At 36.4% G+C, this 24,581-nt stretch overlaps 1 protein-coding gene and 1 long non-coding RNA gene across 6 annotated transcripts; both read right to left on the bottom strand.

The window, feature by feature from the left end:
- Positions 1–4,104: 4,104 nt before the first annotated feature.
- Positions 4,105–8,277, bottom strand: LOC117924565. Of its 5 annotated transcripts, none has more exons than XR_004652814.1 (7): positions 8,074–8,277; positions 7,010–7,056; positions 6,193–6,244; positions 5,219–5,314; positions 4,954–5,070; positions 4,691–4,868; positions 4,105–4,617 (listed from the first exon to the last, which is right to left on the bottom strand). It is a non-coding gene; the product is annotated as an uncharacterized LOC117924565 (long non-coding RNA). The 5 variants fall into 5 exon arrangements; XR_004652812.1 differs by having other exon boundaries at positions 4,691–4,830; XR_004652813.1 differs by having other exon boundaries at positions 4,105–4,629; positions 4,733–4,830.
- A 14,266-nt stretch (positions 8,278–22,543) lies between these two features.
- On the bottom strand, positions 22,544–23,485 carry LOC117924783 (probable enoyl-CoA hydratase 2, mitochondrial). The gene is made up of 3 exons (XM_034843497.1): positions 23,290–23,485; positions 22,705–22,931; positions 22,544–22,642 (listed from the first exon to the last, which is right to left on the bottom strand). The coding sequence occupies exons 1-3, from the start codon at positions 23,483–23,485 to the stop codon at positions 22,544–22,546; spliced, it is 522 nt and encodes a 173-aa protein (XP_034699388.1).
- Between the last annotated feature and the right edge of the window lie 1,096 nt (positions 23,486–24,581).

Genomic DNA, 24,581 nt, shown 5'->3' with positions numbered 1-24,581 from the left:
CCACATTATTCATTTTCCTCAATACTTTTCCATTTTTGTTGACTTCAATTGATGTCAACTTCTACCTCTGGCAATGGTTATACTCGCCCAAATCCCACGGATGCTGATCTGTCTTCATGATCATATTTAATTTTTGTGGCCCATAATATTCATAATTTTAAAATTGTCCACAAATTCCACACGTTGTTGTCAGTCTTTGCTGGCTTTACGTTCTCTTTTGACTCCAATGCACTTCATCTTCATCATTAAGAGTAATATTCATAATTTTAATAGGGTACCCACAGTGAATGATAGCTCTAAAGAGAAAAGGTTAATGGAATAGGCAGAAAACTTCAATTTTGTGCCATTGAATTTTTACACTATATACACATAGAGAAGACACAAAAGGGAAACAAAGACTATTCATTTTAGATTAAGAGTAATATTCATTTAAAAAAATTAAGAATTAAAGAAATCTTAATGAAAGATGAAAAAAAAATTAGAAAGTTGGTAAATGGAAGTGTAAAATAGACCAAAAAAAAAAATAGTGCTTTAGAAATAAGGGAAATCATGTTATTTAAGTGTAACAAAAATACATAAGGTTAGTTTACCTTCCCTAAAATATTAATTTATATTTATACAAAAATATCAAATATTAAAATAAAACTTTTTGTACTATAAATAAATAAATAAATAACCTTTTTTAGTTATTTTATGGTTGAATTCTATTAAACTATTGATAGGAGATATAATTTTGATAATATTTTATTCAATTGATTTTTTTTTTCTTAGTGATTAAATACAAAACAAATATATAAATAAAATTATAAATATTTTTAAACACTACCGTACTAAAAACGGTTTATAATTTTTAACTTTTTAAATGTTTTTGTGAGCTTTAATTTTTATTTCAAAATTTAGATTCAATATTTCAATAAAATTCAATGATGAAATCCTTGCACCTACTTTTATACAAGTGAACGTGTTTCTCCTCTTTACCATTTTCCTCATCTTATCATTTAGGTTCTACTTTCTACATGTCTAAATTAATTGGTACATTCCACACGTAAGTAATCCATGCTAAATTGGTAATCATTTTCTTTTATATTTCTTTTTCACCACAGATAGTTGTGTTGTTTATCATCTTTATGTCGCTCATGGCACACATTATTCATTTTCTTATTATTGAATTTTTTTCCACACCTTTGACCTAATCAAATTGATGTTAAGTTCCATCTCCAACAATGGTTATACAAATTCCATGTCTTCTATCGGTCTTCTACACAAATTCCATCCTCTTAAAATTTCCACAAACCTTTATGTCCATTTTATTGTTTACCTAATTCCACACGCTAATCTTCTCTCTCCATCATCAATAGGGTACCGGATAGAATGAAAATGAATTATGACTCCTTCAATCCTTTGTCATTTTTCTCCTTTTAATTTATGCTTTTATATTTCTTTTCCACCATAGATAGCTATGTTGTTTATCATCTTTATGTCGATCATGGCACACATTATTCATTCTTTTATTATTGAATTTTTTTCCACACCTTTGACCTAATCAAATTGATGTTAAGTTTCATCTCCAACAATGGTTACACAAATTCCATGTCTTCTATCAGTCTTCTACACAAATTCCATCCTCTTAAAAATTTCCACAAACCTTTATGTCCATTTCATGGTTTACCTAATTCCACACGCTAATCTTCTCTCTCCATCATCAATAGGGTACTGGATAGAATGAAAATGAATTATGACTCCTTCAATCCTTTGTCATTTTTCTCCTTTTAATTTATGCTTTTATATTTCTTTTCCACCATAGATAGTTATGTTGTTTATCATCTTTATGTCGATCATGGCACACATTGTTCATTCTCTTATTATTGAATTTTTTTCCACACCTTTGACCTAATCAAATTGATGTTAAGTTCCATTTCCAACAATGGTTATACAAATTTCATGTCTTCTATCAGTCTTCTACACAAATTCCATCCTCTTAAAAATTTTCACAAACCTTTATGTCCATTTTATTGTTTACCTAATTCCACTCGCTAATCTTCTCTCTCCATCATCAATAGGGTACCGAATTGAGTGACATTGAATTATGACTCCTTCAATCCTTTGTCATTTTCCTCTTTTTAATTTATGCTTTTATATTTCTTTAACACCATAAATAGTCATGGTTTTTATCTTCTTTATGTCACTCATGGCACGCATTATTCATTCTCTTATTATTGAATTTTTTTCCACACCTTTGACCTAATCAAATTGATATTAAGTTCCATTTCCAGCAATGGTTACACAAATTCCATGTCTTATATCCGTTTTCTACACAAATTCCATCATCTTAAAAATTTCCACAAACCTTTATGTCCATTTCATGGTTTACCCAACTCCACACGCTAGTCTTCTCTCTCCATCATCAATAGGGTACCGGATAGAGTGACAATGAATTATAACTCCTTCAATCCTTTGTCATTTTTCTCCTTTTAATTTATGCTTTTATATTTATTTTCCACCATAGATAGTTGTATTGTTTATCATATTTATGTCGCTCATGGCACACATTATTCATTCTCTTATTATTAAATTTTTTTTCCACACCTTTGACCTAGTCAAATTGATGTTAAGTTCCATCTCCAGCATTAATGGTTACACAAATTCCATCCTTTTAAAAATTTCCACAAACCTTTATGTCCATTTCATGGTTTACCCAACTCCACACGCTAGTCTTCTCTTTCCATCATCAATAGGGTACCAGATAGAGTGACAATGAATTATGACTCCTTCAATCCTTTGCCATTTTCCTCCTTTTAATTTATGCTTTTATATTTCTTTTCCACCATAGATAGTTGTGTTGTTTATCATCTTTATGTCGTTCATGACACACATTATTCATTCTCTTATTATTGAATTTTTTTTCCACAACTTTGACTTAATCAAATTGATGTTAAGTTCCATCTCTAACAATGGTTACACAAATTTCATCCTCTTAAAAATTTCCACAAACCTTTATGTCCATTTCATAGTTTACCCAATTCCACACGCTAGTCTTCTCTCTCCATCATCAATAGGGTACGATAGAGTGACAATGAATTATGACTCCTTCAATCATTTGCCATTTTCCTCCTTTTAATTATTATTATTATTTTTATAAATGTAATTCATTTTTTATTATTATTGTTGATAATTAACAATAATAATAACATTTTATAATATTATAATTTTTAATTTTATTATTACTAGTACTATTATTCTTAAAAATGCTATTAATTTTATTATTATTGCAATTTATTCTTTTCTTTTAATGCTTATCATTATTAATACTATTAGTATTATTTTAAAAAAATTATATAATATGACTATTATTACTATGGTTCTTAAAAAATATATATATATATTATTAATTTTGTTCTATTCATTGTGATTACATTCCTTTGATTTAGACTATCTTTGAAGATTCAAAGTTACTATGAAATTAACTTGAGATTACATTGGTAAGTAAGGTTGAGATAATTGGAAATAATGGTGTCGAAGATATAAAATAAATTTATATGGAAATTGATGATAAAATTAATTTGAAAGGAATTTAATTTTTTTTAAAAAATATCTTTGAATTTTAAAAAACATGTTTTCAAATATTTCAAAATTTTCTAAGTTTCCTAAATTATTTTATTAATAAAATATATTTTCTAAATCATGTCTCAATCCATAAGGCTTATTTAACATAAATATGCCTCTTGGAAGAGTTCTCATAAGAAATCATAAACAATAACATGTCATTTTTCACTACAAAATAAAATTTGTCATGTCACTTTTCACACATTTTTCATAAAAATAATTATGGTAAAAAGTCACTTTTTTATATTAAAAAATTTATGGTTAAAGATCACCTTTTTACCATGAAATATAATTTCTAAGGAAATTTATTTTATTACAAAAAAAATTATTCTTATGCATCTCTATTTTAGTGACATTCTGAAATCTCATCCTAACAAATCTAAAGACAAGGAATGGTGAAGGTAGTGAATGGTGATAATGCTGAATTTGGCTTGTGAAAGTTGAGGTTCTTTGGTAGAAAGCCGAGTGAGTCAGGGAGGCAAGTAAAATAAATAGAAGAGGTGTTGAATATAGTAATGGATTTCTGTCATCTAACAAGGCTGTTGAAAGGAAGCAGGCGTAGCAACACTAGCCATAAAGAAGAAAATTACAGAGTTTTTAATAACGTCTAAAACATTTATACAGTGTAACATATACCAGCATGTGGTTTTAATGTACTTTTTCTTTGATTTTTTTCCCTCCCTCTTTTTGGGATTTTAGGTAGTTTGATCCCTATCTAAAAACCTTCTCTCGCATCCATATCAAGCAAATTATGTTTTCCTTTTCCTTTTCCTCTTCCTCTTCTAACACAAGTACAATAAATTTTGTTTTGTAAGGAAGTATTCTGAGCCCACAAGCAAATAGTAATAGAATAAACGCTTGACGATGAATTACCTATCCCCCTTATCCAACAGCCCATCAGATAACATGCCTGAAGGTGAGGTTAATGCGGGTTGCATCTCCTTTAGCACACTTGGGGACTAAGTGGACCCAGTCTCTCCAAGTGCAGCCTCTCATCACCAACATTGATCCATGCTTTAGTGTGAACTAATGATGATCAACAAATGCAAATGAGATAATCAAGAAGTAAAAAGAAGCATTAATATACCTTGGGATGGTTTACTAGGTTTTCTCTTCAAGAAGAACTCACGTTCACAACCAAAAAGAAATAGATGCAATTTCCCAGGTTGAACCATAAAGCTTTCATCATCAGAATGCCAACCCACATAGTTGTTGCTATCTTTATCTCTTCAAGAAATAAGGCATTAGCTTGGCAATGAAGTAGACTATTGAAACACAAATTAACATAATAAGAGGAAGCAATAAATAAGGAGATTTGAATAAGAAGAAACAATGAATAAGCATTCTTACCACATCCAAGATATCTTGAAGTGAAGGATAATCATCCCAAATATAGGCATGTCGCCGGTATCCACTATAACTTAATTCTGGCAATCCTACACTTGCAACAAGAACAGGGTCTCTAGGCTGCAGAGAAAACTATAATATTAAAAACTATTATTTGTTGTTGATATCCTACAAAATAAACATAAAAATGACACATAAAAAGAACTAAATTTTTAAAAAAAGTACAAGAAAATAAATGGAGGGAAGGAATAAATAAATAAATAACAACCTTGGTGCCTTGGTGGATTTACTCCATGAATCAAGAATATCTGAGAAAGAACCCATTAGACGAACACGAGGACCACCACTTAGAAGTTTGGAACAACTTTTACAACAAATATGGGAACCAATTAATAGAATATAAAAGTTAGAAGTTTGTGCAGAATTGAAAGCATAGAGTTACAATCAAAAACCTGGCTGCGTGCCCTGAATATTGCATTCTCATTAGATCCCACAACTTGCATAAAAAGAACAGTATATTTCACTGAAATGCATTCTCATTGCTCCACACGTTTGTAATTCAATGAAATGCATTGTTTGATTTTGAAATATATAAAAGGGAAAAAAAAGCAATATAGCCAAAAAAAATTACAGTGGTTTTACATGCATAAAGATAAGCCATTCCTCCCTACAATCTCACGCAAAAATAAATAAATCAATAAATACAAATGTATCTCTATTCCAGTTTCCACTAAGAGGACATTACTTTGTACCTACTAAGCTGAACAGCTTCATGGTACAAACTGTTCATTGGCTCCAAAACATATGTATAAAATGATTATATAAGAAATTAAGAATCTTAAATGGGTGAGAAGTAAGCAAAGATTTAACAGAAAATGAATGCTTTATTGGAAAATATAGCAGCCATGTGGGGACAAAAGGACAAGACAACTTTAATGTGCAACATAGAGTAAAATCATGAAAAGAAACAGATAGATTTTCCTTTACTTTCATTTTCTTTTCCCTTGCTATGAGGTGCAATAGACACAAAGCGGAGACCAACAATATAGGTGGGTTAAGTAAGTGACAAAATGCAATGAAGCTTTTTTTCATCAGAAAACTATAACCCAACAAAGTGGAATACAGAATAGAATTCGTTACTTTACCCTAAGTTGGGGTTAGGCCTTGTTATGTAGCAAATTAAGCTTAGAAATGCGAGATAACATCAGTGCATCATTGTCTCAAGTTAATGAAGTAACTTACCAACTGAAATAGATTCCTTTTTGTAGACTGTCATAAGAAGATCAATGGCTCCCTGTCAGAGAATCAGCACCAAGTAAAAATTCAGTCATAAAACCGATAAACAAGAAGATATCATGTTATCTAGATCCAGGTTGAGTACAAATATAAGAATATATCATTTTTCAAATGTATTGTTTCCGTTCATCCAAGGAAGAGAGTTCAATGTAGAGTTCAATGTTATTTAAGAGCTTCTACATCAAGCCTTGGTGCTGCATCATCTTCATTTATGTGAGGAATCAAGGCCAGGAACCCTTGAGCAGTCCACTTAAACTTGAAATTAATAGTAAACATGATCAATAAACATCTCAGCACATGCATGAGTTAGTGTATCAGAGAAATTAATACAAAAAAGAGATTGTAAGTTAAACAATATATTTCACTATTTCAGTGAGCTGTTATTTCAAGCCAAAGCAAAATCCAACTGAAGTTCTAATTATACATCACAGGACCATATGGCTGGAGCTTAAGGGCTGGGAACAGTCTCAAGACAAGCTTGGGCTCTGTTTTGCATTTCCAGCTGATCTGAGCTTAATAAGATAAGAAGTTCTAATCACAAATAGTTACTTCCATTTAAAATTTTAAAAATAGAATTTGGAAAGCAAATACAAGTCTTGGAATTGGCACAAGTGATTCATTACTTTAATTGAAGTTAGAAAATGACAGTTTCATTTTAAATAGTACAAATGCAGATATTCTCATTTTGTTCAGTTGAACCAAAAGTTAACCGGATTGAGGACTTGTTGGTGACATTAATAATGAAACAAACAAAAATCCTTACCTTAAGCTCCTTGTACATGAATCATCTCTACAATCTCCTACATGAACCTATAATAAACAGTTAAATTGAACAATTAGCACAGAAGCAGAGACAGAGTCCTCAAATGTTGATCGCTAGCTCAATCTGCTTTACCTAGTCATGATCACTAATCCAATTCCTCGTGAGTCACTCACCCAACATCTTCCTATAACTATACACTAATGAAGAGTTTTGAAACCAGTCAAACACATGAAATTTCTATCTTTGTTCCTAGTGAATTCCAAATTCAAAGCTAAATCAAGCAAGGTACAAGGAGTGAACAGTTTGAAAATACTGATAGTAGAATGGAATTTGAGAACAAGCAAATGAGATCCAATCACAGAAAAATGGAGAAATGAATGTTAAATTAACTTATAAATACTGTCCATCATTATATCTATATTTAGAGAAAAACATTTTCATTAATTTGTTATATCTCATCTTTTGCTTCCAAGGATAAGGAAGAAAGAAAAAGCCCGTATGAATTTTCAATAAGGTGGCATTGTTATGTACTCTCGAATCATGGTAGGTGAAAATTTTACAGTCCAAAATCTTAATTACTTTTTTCATATTTTTTCTGTATCTAAACTTTTTTTACAGAAGAAATCATTCCCGAATAGCAGAGAACCTTGATCTAACATAAATTTCAGCCCAAGCTATAATTCAATCTGGCAATAGTTCGTTGTTCGAAGAGAAGCGTGAGGGTTCAAAACTTCCAACATTCCCAATTTATAAAGCACTTAGAGAAAAATCGGACCCCCTGTTTCGGTTCCAAGAAAACGCAGATTTTATTAGAGAAAAAAAAAAAAACACAGCACACAGACATTTTGATTACTATGTCATCTTTCTCACTTTCTTTACTGCCAACAATCCAAAAGAAATTAAAAAAATTAAAAAAAAAAAAAAAACACTTAGAACCCTAATGGTGAAAATTTTACGATTCAAAATTTTCCATCGTCTTATCACTATTTTCTCGGCATCCAAACTATTGTATCTAGATTAAAAGTCGATGGAGACTCAATTGGAAACAGAGACTGGAACAGTACCTTGAACTCGGAGATCAACCGAAACGCAGGGTTTTGGAGAAGGAATGACTGAAAGCTTTTGTGTAAAGAGATGGGGCTTCTTCAGCTGCAAGTAAACCCTAAATCGGAGTATAACATCAGTTCAGTCAGGTTATGAATTTCTGGACTATTGGGATGTAACCTGGAAGTGCCGTCTCATCTGATGCTTGCTCAACCCGTCGACTAAATGGATTTTAAGCGGTCTGAAAATCAATTAATAATGTATTTTAAGTCCTTTTATTTATATTTAATGTTTTCTTTTTAAAATTAAATACATTTAATCATATTTCTCTCATTTCAAAAATATTATATTTATATTATAAAAATAAAATTAACTTCCCCTTTATTTTTCTTTGCATTTTCATTATGAGTCACGGTCCTTGCTTATACATAATATGTTCATATAAATTCTTAAAATACCAATATGTTTATTTTTTACCATGTTGAATTTAAATTTATAAATATAAAAATTATTCATTTTTTACTGTATTGAATTTAAAATTATGAAATATAAATTCATTAAAAAATATATATGTTGCATGTTAGTAAAATTTATTTAACATAAATAAAAATTTATGACAAGATTTTATAGAAATTATTTACCATAAATTGATATTATGATTAAATTTATTTACCATAAATAAAACCCAATGTCTATTTTTTTGGGACATTAATTTCCTAGGTTATAAATAAGATCCTGCATGCACTAAACAAAAATGTGGGATTTCACTAATTCAGTTTCTTAATAACATATCAAGGAATCAATATGTTAGGGTAAAAGAAAAAAATCCCACCTCCTCATCACCTACCACAATAAAAGAGGCTGATCTAGAAACTTCTAAATGTTGCAATAAAGCATAAAATTATTCAATAGCAAGTACAGTTTAAAAACCAACAAACATAATGGTTGTGCGATAAATTTATTGTGTGTATCCCACTTAGATATCCCATTTCAGGAGGAATAGGAACCGTCAATTTGTTACCTCAAAGATTCATTCCAGACATGAAGTGCAGAATGCTTCCGGAATAAGACTCAGACCTACTTTTTGATATGAATTCCCCCACATCACCCTCACCATATTCAGCATCTCCGACCCCAAAAAGGAAACGGAAATAAGAGAGTTCTTCCTCGTATGAGTACATTGGTAAGGAAAGATTTGCCGCCCACACATAATCAACATTTCCAAATTCCTCGTATGTTACGAGGGAGCGATCTTCTGAAAGAACATATGGTATCAATCCTGTTAATTCATTGCTCTGCAATTGTAAGTACTTCATGGTTGGCAGATTGGCACAAAGAGGTATCAGGTATGGACGCTGGACTAATTTTGTTCTCTAAGAGGTCCAATAATTCTAGGGAGGAACTTTCCAAAAGTACTCCCTCCGAGATCTCTCCTGAGAGATTATTGTTTTCCAAAAATAGATTCTAATATGGATATCATAAGTAGTGGGGAAAATTTATATACCCAATCATGACAAGGAACCAAGAAATGGTCACCCCCCTTGCTTATATTCTAATATGGATATTTATTCGCTACAAAGTGACCAATCGTGGAATCCATTTACCATACATAGTATTCTGGAGGCTCGTAGATAAAATGAACGATTTTAGCTAAACTCATGGGGATGTAGAATGCATCCGCCTCGTTAGGATGAGGAGCCAAAAAATGACTCGTTCCATGAATTTCCCTTCCATCGCCTAGATGTCATTGGATGGTCCATCATGCATTAGGGGTTGATCTCCTTCTCTGTATGCCCATATCTTGAATCTTTTCTCCATCTCTATATGACTCCTATTATATAATTGAAAAAAATTAATTGTGTCAAAGTCGATTCAGTTGAACAATAATAATAATAATAATGTTTGAAAATAATTATCGTAAAAACATTTTTAATTTGTTGTGTTATTGTTAATAACAATCTATAGAGAACATGTTGGTCTTTAGATATAATAATAATAAAAAAGTGCTTTTTAGTCTTACCTTTACATAATAAAATTATAAATTTTAGAAAGAAAAAAAAACTTAATAAGATACACACATTTTTTATTTTTTATTTTTTATGTAGAACCTATTTGTATTTGGATATAAACTAAAAATGTATAATTTTTGGAAAAAAAAAAAAAACTTCACTAAAAATCCATTTGAGAGTGGTTTTAAAAAAGATTTAAAGTATTTAATTTCTAATACTAAAAAGCGTCTGCTTACAAAAAAAAATTGGATGCTTAATAAATTTTTGAACACAAAAAATTTAAAGAATCACTTGAAGTGATTCCTTGACAATTAATGGTATGTGATTCTTTCAAAATTCATTTGTTTTTGTTATTACAAAAAACACTATGAAAGTATTTGTTTTTTTTAGTTTATACTTAAAAGTGTTTATGATAAAGATGCAATTAATAAGAACTCCACACATAAAATCATTTATTTATTTATTGTTGAAAAAGAGCTTCAATAAGTAGGAAGTGCTTATAACCCTTCACTAATCATTTCAGCCTATAAAAGAGTTATTTAAATAATTGATAAATGAGATTTTTAAAAAAAAAAAAAATAGAAGAAGGAGATTAAGAGAAAAATAAAAAGATGGATTTTAGTAATTGTAGTTTTTATTTAATAAAAAGCACATGCATGTAAAGTAGGTGTATTATGAGAATAAGAAAAATATATAATTTCATAATGGTAGAAATTGAGAAAGAAAATATGATATTTAATTAACTGATAGAATGCAATTATTATGTTTTATACACCATTTGTGTCATAACAACAACAGTGTTCAGATATTTTTAGATTTTCTTTCTTGAAAGAATGATAATTGCATTTTGTTTAAAATTTTAGGCCTCCACCTATGGGCATGGTCAATGTAGGAATGTCCCAGATTCCTGCCAACCAGGCAGTTCAAAACATGAGAAATCCTTACCCAGCAGTTGTGAGCAATTATTCTCATCTATCCTCAAACTTGCCCGCTGACCATGGCTTTGATACTTACCTAAGTCATTTCAATTCATCACACAGCAACTTTAATAGAGATTAAAAGCCGAATAAAAAAAGAAGAAAAATTGTCAGCAAACAATAACTATGCATAATGCCTAACAAGTCACTCTTCACTGATGTATACACATTGGATGTTATCTTGGTATTACTCTTAAATCTCTGTGCTCTACTTAACCATCTGTCTCTCATATCTTCTTGGCAGTCTATATAATATACCCACAATAATTTTTACAAAGGGTATGACCTAAAATATTTATAAAAGTATTAAGGAAATTATATGTTAGTTATTGTATGATTATCTTGACATAATTAGCTGATTGTATAGGAGCATAATTAGCCTTATATTTCTGATTATGTAGCTATAATTTAGGAGAAGATTAGATCAAACAAGTGTATATATATACTACATTCTATTAATGAGAAAAGTATCCAATTTGAAGCCAATCTCTTTATTCTTGTTATGGTATCAGAGCAAGAACAACAAACCACCATGGCTGGCAGTCAGAAGGCTTCTGGATCAGAAAACAAGACCATCGATCCTTCACATCCCCTCTATATTCATCATTCAGATCAACCAGGCCATGTTTTGGTGCCCATCAAATTAAATGGGGTCAACTATCAATCATGGAGCAAAGCAGTTATTCATGCCCTTACTGCCAAGAAGAAGATCGGCTTCGTCGACGGGACAGTTGAAGAACCATCGCAGGAAGATGAACCCTTTATGTTTGAACAGTGGAATCAATGCAACAGCATGATACTTTCTTGGCTAACTCATGTTGTTGAATCGGACATTGCTGAAGGAATTATCCATGATAAAACAGCACGCGAAGTGTGGGTTGATTTACGCGACCAGTTTTCTCAAAAGAATGCTCCAACGGTTTTTCAAATACAGAAATCAATCGCCACCATGTCACAAGGAACGATGACAGTAGCTGCATATTTTACAAAGATCAAAGCCTTATGGGACGAGCTTGAGACATACCGTTTCCCGCTGACCTGCAACCAACGGCAAGCACATCTCGAGCAAAGGGAGGAAGACCATCTTATGCAATTTCTAATGGGTTTGAATGAGTCATATAAGGCAGTGAGATCCAATATTTTGATGATGTCGCCATTGCCCAATGTCCGTCAAGCATACTCTTTAATTGTCCAGGAAGAGATGCAACGGCAAGTTTCTTCTGAGCCAACCGAGAATTTCTCAATAGCTGCCGCAGTCCCGGGAAAATGAGGTAATCCAAGACAGAAAATGTGTGACCATTGTAACAGATCCGGACATACCATAGATGAATGTCGGACTCTTAAATTTCACTGTAAGTTCTGTGATAAAAGAGGTCACACGGAGGATAGATGCCGACTGAAAAATGGGAGCAATAACAAAGCGGGGCAATTCCGAGGACAACGTCCTTTTGGTCGTGGGAATCAGCCCTCAGCAAACGCGACAGAATCCCAGGAAATGTCTGATTTGACTTCTTCTAGTACAGTCCAGGGGTTCACTACAGAACAAATACAACAGTTGGCTCAAGCAATTCGTGCATTAAATCACAGTAATTCCGATAATATTGAAGCATATGCAAATGCTGCAGGTTTGATTCCATCAACTCTTGTGTCTGTTAATTCTAGTAGTACAAGTTCTTGGATTTTGGATACAGGTGCCACGGATCACATCGTTTCCCACATGTCTCTTTTCACTGATCTCAAACCTTCTAATGTCACAACTGTTAATTTACCAAATGGTGCAGCATCACCAATAACACACACTGACACCGTTATTTTTTATTCCCAATTGACCCTTAAAGATGTTTTATGTGTCCCATCCTTTAACTTGAATTTAATTTCGGCTAGCAAACTCGCAAAAGATCAGAATTGCTGCATCATATTCTTTCCTGACTCTTGTATTTTGCAGGACTTGGTTTCGGGGAAGAAGATTGGCTCGGGTAAACAGCGTGGTGGTCTATACTACATGCATCCATCAACAAATAAATCGGTTGTCTTTCATGTTTCTCAACCGTCTGACTTATGGCATTTACGCCTGGGTCATCCCTCTTTTTCTCGTTTTAAATTATTATCAAATTTGCTTCCAGATATTCATAAAGAATTAGGAAATCATTGTCCAATTTGCCCACAGGCTAAGCAAACACGCTTGCCCTTTCCCAAAAGTTCAATAACTACAAAATTTCCTTTTTCTCTTTTACATTGTGATGTCTGGGGTCCTCACAAAATTCCTGCACATACTGGTTCACTGTTAGGCCACCTGTGCACTTCACCTACACTAGGCGTAAGAATAATTTTGGAATTGCAAGCAGTAGCTGACGTGGAAGGAATGATTGCAAATTCTGTTAGAAAGGAGGTGTTGGGTATTTGGTTGAGATTTTCTGTTAGGACCAGAGGGGTGAAGGGAATAAAAGGTGAGGTGGGATTTGGGGGAGGGGATGAAAAGAATGATATAGAATTGGGCTTGCCCATTTGGGAGAGAACTAAGCCTCTCGAAAGCTTGGATATTTCATTTCAGACATTAATACAGAAATACCTGTTATTCCTCTACTTTTTCTCTGCGTTTTCTGGTTAATTTCTTGCCTTGTGTGTATCAAATTGGTATCAGAGCGGTAACGAACTTGAGAAAATGGCTAGTAAAAACATGGCTCAGCGTATGGATTCTATGGAGGAGGTAATTGCAGCAGTGCAGGAAGAATTTCGGCGTGAAGTGGGTACGCTAAAGGAGGAGATGCAGAATCTGAATCACAGATTCGAGCAATTCATCAAATTGCAAGAAGACGTTGTACGGGCTGGAGGAATTTCTTCTGGGGAAAATAAGGTAGACAGACCTTTTATGGGGGAGGTTCATGGGTCAGATGGCAGCTCTGGTTCCGCCGGATTTCGCCATGAATCCCGATTTCGGAAGCTCGAAATGCCTCCGTTTGTCGGAACGAATCCGGATGGATGGATTCTCAAGGCGGAGCGATATTTTGCATTTAATCGGGTAACAAATGAAGAGAAACTTGAGGCTGCAATTATGGCTTTTGAAGGTGATGCACTGCTTTGGTATCAGTGGGAAAACAGGAAAAGATCCATCGTTCTTTGGGAAGAGATGAAGATGCTTCTCTTGAAGCAGTTTCGAACAACCCAGGCCGGCACTCTTCACGAGCAATGGTTAGCCCTGGTTTAAGACGGAAGTGTACAGGATTATCGCCGGAGATTCATCGAGTTGTCGGCGCCATTAGAGAACATTTCTGATGAAGTAGCTCTGGGTAATTTCATTAACGGGCTGAAGCCAGAAATCAGAGTGGAGGTTAGGATTCTGGAACCCAGCAATTTGGGCCGGGCCATGGACTTGGCCCAAAGGATTGAGGAAAAATTGTGGATCACTAAAGCCCATAAACCCTTTAGTGGGGTTACAAGAGCAAGAACAGGGACTTCACGGGGCAGTATTGTGCCCTCTGAAGCCTTCCGATCAATTTTTAGGGCAAATCATTCGGAAGCCAAGATCGCCGGGGAAGTAAGGAGACTTTCTAATTCGGAGCTACAAAAGAAACGAGAGAAGGGATTGTGCTTTCGGTGTGATGAAAAATGGGGACCCGGGCATCGCTGCAAGAAGAAAGAACTAAGTGTTCTTCTCAGACATGACGCCGATGAAGAAGAATCGAGTCAGATTGACGTTACGGAAGAGGCAGTGGCTGATTTGGAGGCGGTTGAACTTAATCAAGTGGCGGAAGTTTCGCTCAGCTCTGTTGTGGGATTAACTACCCCAAAAACTATGAAATTAAAGGGAATGGTGGGTGAGCAGGAGGTGGTGGTCTTGATCGATCCAGGTGCAACCCATAATTTTATATCTTTAGATTTGGTTAAAAGAATACAGTTGCCTATTGATGACAGTGAGGAATATGGGGTTACTATGGGGACCGGAACTGCTGTCCGTGGGAGAGGATTATGCAGAGGGGTAGCTCTTCATCTACAGGGGATTGATGTTGTAGAAGAATTTTTACCACTAGGGTTGGGAAGTGCTGATGTGATTTTGGGAATCAAATGGCTTGAGACCTTGGGTATGACACATACCAATTGGAAAACTCAAGTAATGAAGTTTAGGCTGGGTAATGAATTTGTTACTCTACGTGGGGATCCTTCACTGGGGAAGACACTAGTGTCTCTAAAGGCTATGATGCGAACCATCAAGCATGAGGGCACTGGAATTTTAGTGGAGTTGAATCAGTTAGAAGGCTTGGGTGAAGAAAAGTCCGATGTGCCACCATTTCTACATCAGATTTTGGCAGATTATGCAGAAGTTTTTTACATGCCCATGGGACTACCCCCTATTAGAGGACATGAACATTCCATTGTACTCAAAGACGACAGCCAACCGATTAGTGTTCGTCCGTATCGCTATCCTCATGCCCAAAAAGACGAAATTGAAAGATTAATCAAGGAAATGCTTGCAGCTGGAATAATCCAAGTCAGTAACAGTCCCTTTTCAAGTCCAGTTCTGCTTGTTAAGAAGAATGATGGGTCTTGGCGATTTTGTGTGGATTATAGGGCATTGAATAAGGTAACAGTACTAGATAAGTATCCAATTCCAGTAATAGATGAGTTACTAGATGAGTTACACGGTGCAAAAATTTTCTCTAAGTTAGACTTGAAGTCGGGTTATCATCAAATCAGAGTTAGTAGCCAAGATGTTCACAAAACAGCTTTCGGACTCACGATGGGCATTACGAATTCCTCGTCATGCCCTTTGGGCTCATGAATGCCCCTACTACTTTCCAATCCTTGATGAATGATGTCTTCCGGCCCTACCTTAGGAAGTTTGTCTTGGTATTTTTCGACGACATCCTGATTTATAGTCCTTCTGAAGAGTCCCACCAGCAGCACCTAAAACAAGCTCTAGAGATTCTACAAGCTAACCGCCTCTTCGTCAACCAAAAAAAGTGTGAATTCGGGAAAACTGAGGTGGCTTACTTAGGCCATATCATTTCTGGACAGGGGGTAGCAGCAGATCCTAGCAAGATTCAGGCCATGCTCTCTTGGCCAACCCCCACCACTTTGAAAGCTCTAAGGGGATTTTTGGGATTGACAGGGTATTATCGGAAGTTTGTGGCTGGGTATGCCCGCATTGCTTTGCCATCGACTGATCAATTAAAGAAGGATAAATTTGGGTGGAATTCGGAAGCTGCTGCAGCCTTTGAAACACTTAAGCAAGCCATGACCTCAGCCCCTGTTTTAGCGTTGCCCGATTTCACCAAACCCTTTATCATAGAGACAGATGCCTCTGGATTTGGTTTGGGTGCTGTTCTTCTCCAGGACCAGCAGCCAGTGGCTTATTATAGCCAAGTTCTTGGTTCCCGAGCTCGCCTTAAGTCTATATATGAGAAGGAATTGATGGCCATTGTATTTGCTGTTTTGAGGTGGCAGCCATATCTACGTGGAAGACGGTTCATTGTGAGGACAGATCAGCTGAGTTTGAAGTTCATTTTGGAGCAGCGAATAGTTGGGGAAGAATACCAAAAGTGGGTTACTAAACTCATGGGGTATGACTTCGATATACAATACCGTAGTGCGGCAAGCAATCTAGTAGCAGATGCTCTCTCCCGTGTATCTGATCAAGTAGAGTGTACTACCTTAGTAGTACCTCAGTGGCAGCATTGGGACACTTTACGGACAGAATTGGCAGAGGATGATTTTTTGAAGAAATTAAAGGACAACATAACTTCGGGCACTCAGTCTCATGTTGGGTTTACTGTGGAACAAGGGGTATTGTTTTACAAGAATTGTCTCGTTATTCCACGGACATCTAAGCTCATTTCTACTCTAATTGGAGAGTTTCATACCACTCTAGTTGGGGGCCATTCAGGGGAAACAAAAACTTATCACCGCCTTGCAGCTAAGTTCTATTGGGTTGGTATGCGTAAGGATATAGCCAAGTTTGTTCGGGAATGCTTGGTTTGTCAGCAGCACAAGTATTTGGCCACCACACCTGCTGGGTTCCTATAGCCCATTCCTCTTCCGGCGCAGGTTTGGGATGAGATCACACTTGATTTCATTGAAGGGCTACCTCGTTCGGAAGGTTTGGATGCAATCTTGGTAGTGGTGGATCGACTTAGTAAATATGCTCATTTTATCGGCTTAAGACACCCATTTACAGCCGTCTCGGTCGCTACCATTTTCACTCATGAAATTGTGAGACTTCATGGCATTCCTCAATCCATTATTTCTGATCGGGATAGAGTATTCTTGAGCAATTTCTGGAATGAGTTGTTTAAGTTGCAAGGGACTTCTCTTAAGCGTAGCACTGCCTATCATCCACAAACTGATGGCCAAACGAAGGTTGTTAATCGATGTCTAGAAACTTATTTGCGCTGTTTTGCTTCTGATAAGCCGCGTAGTTGGGCTGGATGGTTGGCTTGGGTTGAATATTGGTACAATACTTCATTTCACTCCTCCACTTGTTGTACCCATTTCCGTGCTTTGTATGGTCGCGATCCACCCTCTCTCATCCGTTATGAACGAGGCACTGCGTTGGTGTCTATTGTAGATCAGCTTTTGGATGATCGAGATGCTGTCTTGGATGATTTGCGCATGCATTTGTTACGGGCGCAACAGCGGATGAAGCTGCAAGCTGATACCAAGCGTCAACATGCAGAATTTCAAGATGGTGACTTAGTTTTTTTGAAGCTGAAACTATATCGGCAGTGTTCTCTTGCGCAGCGAAAGTTTGAAAAATTAGCTGCTCGATATTATGGTCCTTTCAAGGTTCTGCAGCGTATTGGCAAGGTGGCTTATAAGCTGGAGCTTCCCCCAACAGCAGCAATCCATCCTATTTTCCATGTCTCTCAGTTGCGACCTGCACATGGAGTCTCCTCTTCTTCACCAGTTTTACCTCCACAATTAACTCCTGAACTTGAACTTGTTGTGGAGCCGGATTTATTGCTAGATGTTCGTCCGAAAGCTCAAGGCCAGCCGGGTGAAGTTGAAGTGTTGTTGAAATGGAAGTCTTTGCCAGAATATGAAGCCACTTGGGAAGATTTTCATTTGATTCACCAACAATTTCCTACTTTCCACCTTGAGGACAAGGTGAAAGTTTGGGGGGGAGGTAATGTTAGGCCACCTATGCACTTCACCTACACTAGGTGTAAGAATAATTCTGGAATTGCAAGCAGTAGCTGACGTGGAAGGAATGATTGCAAATTCTGTTAGAAAGGAGGTGTTGGGTATTTGGTTGAGATTTTCTGTTAGGACCAGAGGGGTGAAGGGAATAAAAGGTGAGGTGGGATTTGGGAGAGGGGATGAAAAGAATGATATAGAATTGGGCTTGCCCATTTGGGAGAGAACTAAGCCTCTCGAAAGCTTGGATATTTCATTTTAGACATTAATACAGAAATACCCATTATTCCTCTACTTTTTCTTTGCGTTTTCTGGTTAATTTCTTGCCTTGTGTGTATCATTCACGTTATTTCCTTACAATTGTTGACGATTTTTCTCGTTGCACATGGATTTTCCTTATGCATCATAAGTCAGAAACACAATCTTTGTTAACTAATTTTGTGCAATTCGTCAAAACTCAATTCCACACAGATGTTCAAACGGTAAGAGTGGATAATGGCACAGAATTTATTCCTCTTCGCATCTTTCTTCAAAATAAAGGAATCGAACTTCAAACCTCTTGCATTTACACTCCGCAACAAAACGGAGTTGTAGAACGCAAACATCGACACATTTTAAATGTTGCCCGTTCTCTCATGTTTCAATCAAATGTCCCACTTGAGTTTTGGGGGGAATGTGTTTTAACAGTCGTTTATCTGATAAATCGCATTCCGACTCCATTGCTCTCAAACAAATCACCATTCGAGGTCTTATATAATCGGCCTCCTTCACTCACACATTTGCGAGTTTTTGGTTGTGAATACTATGTAACCAATGTTCACCCCAAACAGAAATTTGACCCTCGGGCATCTATTTGTGTTTTTTTGGGGTATCCACATGGAAAAAAAAGGCTATAAAGTACTCGATTTGCAAACACAAAAAATATCAGTCAGCCGAGATGTATTCTTTCGGGAAAATATTTTTCCTTTCCATTCTCGTTCTTCTCAATCTCAACAACATTCACCTTCTCTTCCTTTACCGCTTCCCATTTCTTTCGATTCCACACCTCAGTCGATATCTCTTCCTCGTTTTTCTCCAAGTTCCACTCCTCCCTTGTCGCATCACAATCCTGTATCATCTCCACCTTCCTCTAATACTGATGTTCCCGAACTTTTATCCCCAGAATCAGTTGCGTCACCCTTACCTTCTTCTCCATCTCCTTCTTCGCTTTCTTCCCCACCTTCCGTGCCCTCAGTACCCTCCAACACGTCAGCCCCTTCCCCCACCCATGAACCTCATCTTCGACGTTCCACTCATCATATTCAGCCTCCTGCCTGACACCACGACTATGCCATGTCTGCCCAGCTTAATCATTCTTCCACGCAATCAAGTTCTCGTCAAGGTACAAGGTATCCCCTCTCTTCTCACCTTTCTTTCTTTCGTTTTTCACCCCATCACCGTGCTTTTTTAGCTCTTTTGACAGCCCAAACCGAACCTTCATCCTTTGAACAAGCTGACTGTGATCCACGTTGGCGCCAAGCCATGTCCACCAAACTTCAGGCTCTAGAACAAAACAACACTTGGGAGATGGTCCCTCTTCCTTCGGGACACAAACCCATTGGCTGCCGCTGGGTGTACAAGATCAAATACCATTCTGATGGAACCATTGAACGCTATAAAGCCCGTTTGGTTGCCAAGGGCTACACACAGGTCGCCGGTATCGACTATCAGGAAACCTTTTCTCCAACTGCCAAACTCACCACTCTTCGCTGTTTGCTGACTGTCGCAGCTTCCAGAAATTGGTACATCCATCAGCTTGATGTGCACAACGCATTCCTTCATGGCAATTTACAAGAAGAGGTTTATATGACTCCACCTCCTGGTCTTCGCCGACAGGGGGAGAATCTGGTATGTCGGCTTCGCAAATCTATTTACGGTTTGAAACAGGCATCACGCAATTGGTTCTCAACTTTTACAGCTACTGTTAAGTCTGCGGGTTACATACAGTCCAAAGCAGATTATTCACTTTTTACTAAATCCCAAGGTAACAAGTTCACTGCTATTCTCATTTATGTTGATGATATTCTATTGACTGGTAATGATTTGCATGAAATCAAGATGCTTAAGACTCATCTGCTCAAGCGTTTTTTTATTAAAGACCTCGGTGAATTGAAATATTTTTTGGGTATAGAATTCTCTCGCTCTAAAAAGGGAATCTTTATGTCTCAAAGAAAATATGCATTAGATATTTTGCAAGACACAGGATTGACAGGAGTGAAGCCCGAAAAAATTCCGATGGAGCAAAACTTGAAATTGACTGATGAAGATGGCGAGTTACTTCATGATCCAAGTAGGTATCGGAGACTGGTTGGCAGATTAATATACTTGACTGTAACCAGGCCTGACATAGTGTATTCAGTACGTACACTAAGTCAATTCATGAACACACCTCGGAAGCCGCACTGGGAAGCAGCATTACGGGTCCTCCGATATATTAAAGGATCACCAGGTCAAGGTCTTTTTCTTCCATTTGAAAATAATTTAACACTCAGCGCATTTTGCGATTCAGATTGGAGAGGATGTCGTATGTCAAGACGTTCCGTTTCTGGTTATTGTGTTTTCCTCGGATCATCACTCATCTCTTGGAAATCAAAAAACAAACGAATGTTTCACGTTCGTCAGCAGAAGCAGAGTACAAAGCAATGGCAAATACTTGCCTGGAATTGACTTGGTTGAGGTACATACTTAAAGATTTGAAGGTTGAATTGGACAAACCAGCACCATTGTTTTGTGATAATCAAGCAGCTTTATATATTGCAACTAATCCAGTCTTTCACGAACGTACTAAACACATTGAGATTGATTGTCATATAGTTCGAAAAAAACTTCAAGCTGGGGTAATTCGTCCGTGTTATGTTTCTACAAAGATGTAGTTGGCGGACGTTTTTACAAAGGCACTTGGCAGGGAGCAGTTCAAACTTTTGTGCACCAAGTTGGGAGCTCTTGATTTGCGCTCTCCAACTTGAGGGGGAGTATTAAGGAAATTATATGTTAGTTATTGTATGATTATCTTGACATAATTAGCTGATTGTATAGGAGCATAATTAGCCTTATATTTCTGATTCTGTAGCTATAATTTAGGAGAAGATTAGATCAAACATGTGTATATATATACTACATTCTGTTAATGAGAAAAGTATCCAATTTGAAGCCAATCTCTTTATTCTTGTTAAAAAGTAAAACAACTTAATTTTTTATTGGAAAAAGTAACAAATTGGGATTTCTGTTCTTACCGTACTTCTGCGGTGGCATAGCCTGTTTGCGGTACCTTGCTTCAGACCGGAGAAGTTGCATCAAAATTCACAGTGGCTTAGCTGGCTTGGCCATTTGCAATGCCTCCGGGCAATTCTTACAGCCTGCATCATCTTGATCACTTGGTTTGCAGCAAAAACCGTTTGTTTCTACGATAGGAGCAATTATTTTTTCTGCGTTCGGTGTATAGGTGGATGCTAGAAACTCCATTCTTTCATCAGAAACTGAGTTTTCATCATAGGATGAGTGCTATTGAAGCATTAGAATTCATCCAAATAAAATATTTGAGCGTTCCAGAACCGCTTGGCAGAGTACCTTCCAGCTATATGGGAAACAAAGGTTAAATGCTTAGCTGGATTCACGACAATGTAGTCCTCCTGTAGTGTAGCGATTTCAATGTACCTCTGACTGATTTCAAAAGCATTCTGCTCTTATTTGGGATCTACAGCCTAACTAACCCCAACAAAAATTTCAGCACGTGTATCAAGTGTCGAGAAACCCTCAGCCAACAGATCATCTTGATTAAAACTATAAGTTTCATTAACCTCAAATTCCCTTTTGTACCGAATTCAAAGTTCCTAAGTGGCAGGGTAAGTGCATGAGCAAGTTCGTCATCTTCGTGAGTTTTCTCTGGGTGGGAAAACAATCACTCCATTCCCAACTCCATGCTGTTTACTCCAACTTACTTCGGAGCCTCTTCTATTCTAAATTTTGGAAAACCCATCTCTACAATTATTGAAATAGCTGTCTCATTTAGACGGGGACCAGTTAATCAAGCGTCTGCCTTGCATTTGTCATTTTTCACTTCGACTCCAGAGTAGATGAGCCAAATAACAGAAATGATTTTTTTGTAATGAGATCATAACTATAATCAGCAAATTGTGGATTCGTCCAAACTGGAAACACACCTTCAGCACCATGGACTGTAGGGCCTTTACAAATGTCCCAGCATCCCGAGAAAAAAGAATATCACCAATGATCAGGGGTTGAGCAGGCAGGTGGTTTGTAAAAGGAGATAAAATAGAGGATGATATCCCCATATGGCCTATTAGTTTTCCATAGCTAGGTAAGGGACTGTAAACCTATGAATGATCAATTTCATCCTTTCCATCCTGCTTTGAATTCCCATCATTAGTCTCCATAGGTGAAGCAGGAGCTTTGTTAACTGTAAAACCAGTTGACTGGCAGCTACAAGTGTAGTCAAAACTAACTGAACCATCCCATGTCCATACAAGCAATTCACCAGAACTCGATTATAGGAGTCTGGCCTGTCCAGTAGAATGCCATCAATGAAATCAATAACTTTGCCAAAGGACAGACATTCTGTCGACATGGATACCTCTGATCCAGATGGATTTGCAGAACCCCCAAAATTTATGTGGTCCGGAGCAAAAATGGAGACCTCAGATTTTGAAGAAGGTGACACATTCAGAGTATCATCACATCGTTGAGGGAGCAGCATGGCCATTCCTGACTCTCAAAACATATGGGAAATGCGAAAAGAGAGCAATCTGACCATATCACAGCATGAAAAATAATAGGATCTCTACTTTTTATCTTCCTTTTTACTAATGACTCCAGTAGAAACAAAAGAACCCAAATGATGCAATTGATGATCATCTGGATCACCATGATAACAAGTGAATAATGAAAAAACATGACCACCTCAATGTCCATGTGATTTTATTTGTTGATAAGTTGTGCTCATTCTTGACTGCCATTGTTTCTTTGATTAGTAGCTTCTGATTTTTATGCTGAGCAGTTTCAAATGAGCTTCACTAGCAGGAACACAGTAGTTGACTATTGACATCACATCCCTGCCACTAACTTTTTGACTTAGTAAATATGAATTCTATTGCAACTGACTTTCCAACCAATCTTGGAAGTCTTTGGATTCCATCAGCTCTAGGAATTATAGCAACTCGTGTTTTTGGTATGCCCAGTACCGCATCTTCTCCATAAATCCGAAGATCACATAACAGAGCGATTTCCATCCTATCACCCAGTGTTACTCCAACTGTCATTGCCTAAATCCCACATTTTCAATTGTCAAAAAGCCATATAAACTACAACTGCACACCCAAGCTTCATGGCCTTCATGTTCTGATGTAGTGTCTTGAAATATAATAATTTCTTATCCGAACTTAAACGATAATGCTTCTCAATTCTGAAAGATTCACCAGTCATATACTACCTGTTATTATCGAACTCAGTTTCAGCTCCATTTAAACATTTATTGCTCTTCTTTCCCCTTAAGCTGTCTTGCTTTTGAAGATTCAAGTAATCATCAGATACATTGGAACTCTTACCAAAACCAAAGCTCCTCTGGGAACCTTTACTATTTACAGGTGTTCCAATATTTGGACTCCTTGTCAACATCAATTCTTTCTTTCTCATACACTTCATTGAGGTATTTCCAATTCCTCAGCTGCTTCAAACAGATTAGAAAGAGAAAGATTCTGATGCACTATGATGGTCAGGTGTCCCATATGGCCGAAAATCTTGCTGAATCAGGCATGAATACAGACTTGATGATAATGTCGAATGATACCCTAGTGAGCCAACTGATTTTTTTCAGCTTAGTTGTGGCTTAAAACTCAGTTTGGAGCAATGTTTTGCTGACCTCACAATCTGAGTCATAATGGTAACCTGCAGGTCTCTAATCACACGGGAATGCAACGGTTTACCAGGCTCTAGAAATGAAGGCTCCCAGCAAAACCACAAAAGGATCGTATACACAGCAGAAACAAAAAGAAAAACATCCCAAAACAGAGCATGACCAAAAGAACAAACAAATAAACGAACCATTAAACAGAAACCCACTTCATGTTGAATTCAATGGGTTCAAAGATCAGTGGTACAGCTGAAAGATTCAAAGCAAATGCTAAAATAAAATCATCAAAGAACTCTTAATATAAAAGTGGACCATGTTCAAATCAATTCCCAAAGGAAATGCCAAGAGCATGATATAAAAGAAAACGATTTCAAATTCAACATCAGTCCACAATCAGCAGAACTCACAAATGGAAATGAACATAGGAGTTACAGTAATCATAGCTGAGAACACCTCTATTCTTCTCCAAAGACCGGTAAGTTCTCTTTCTCCAAAGCCAAAGAACC

The sequence above is a fragment of the Vitis riparia genome, chromosome 11, assembly GCF_004353265.1.
Source record: "Vitis riparia cultivar Riparia Gloire de Montpellier isolate 1030 chromosome 11, EGFV_Vit.rip_1.0, whole genome shotgun sequence".
Classification (NCBI taxonomy): domain Eukaryota; kingdom Viridiplantae; phylum Streptophyta; class Magnoliopsida; order Vitales; family Vitaceae; genus Vitis; species Vitis riparia.
The sequence above is the reverse complement of the archived record's forward strand: the minus strand, read 5'-3'. Positions and strand labels throughout refer to the sequence as shown.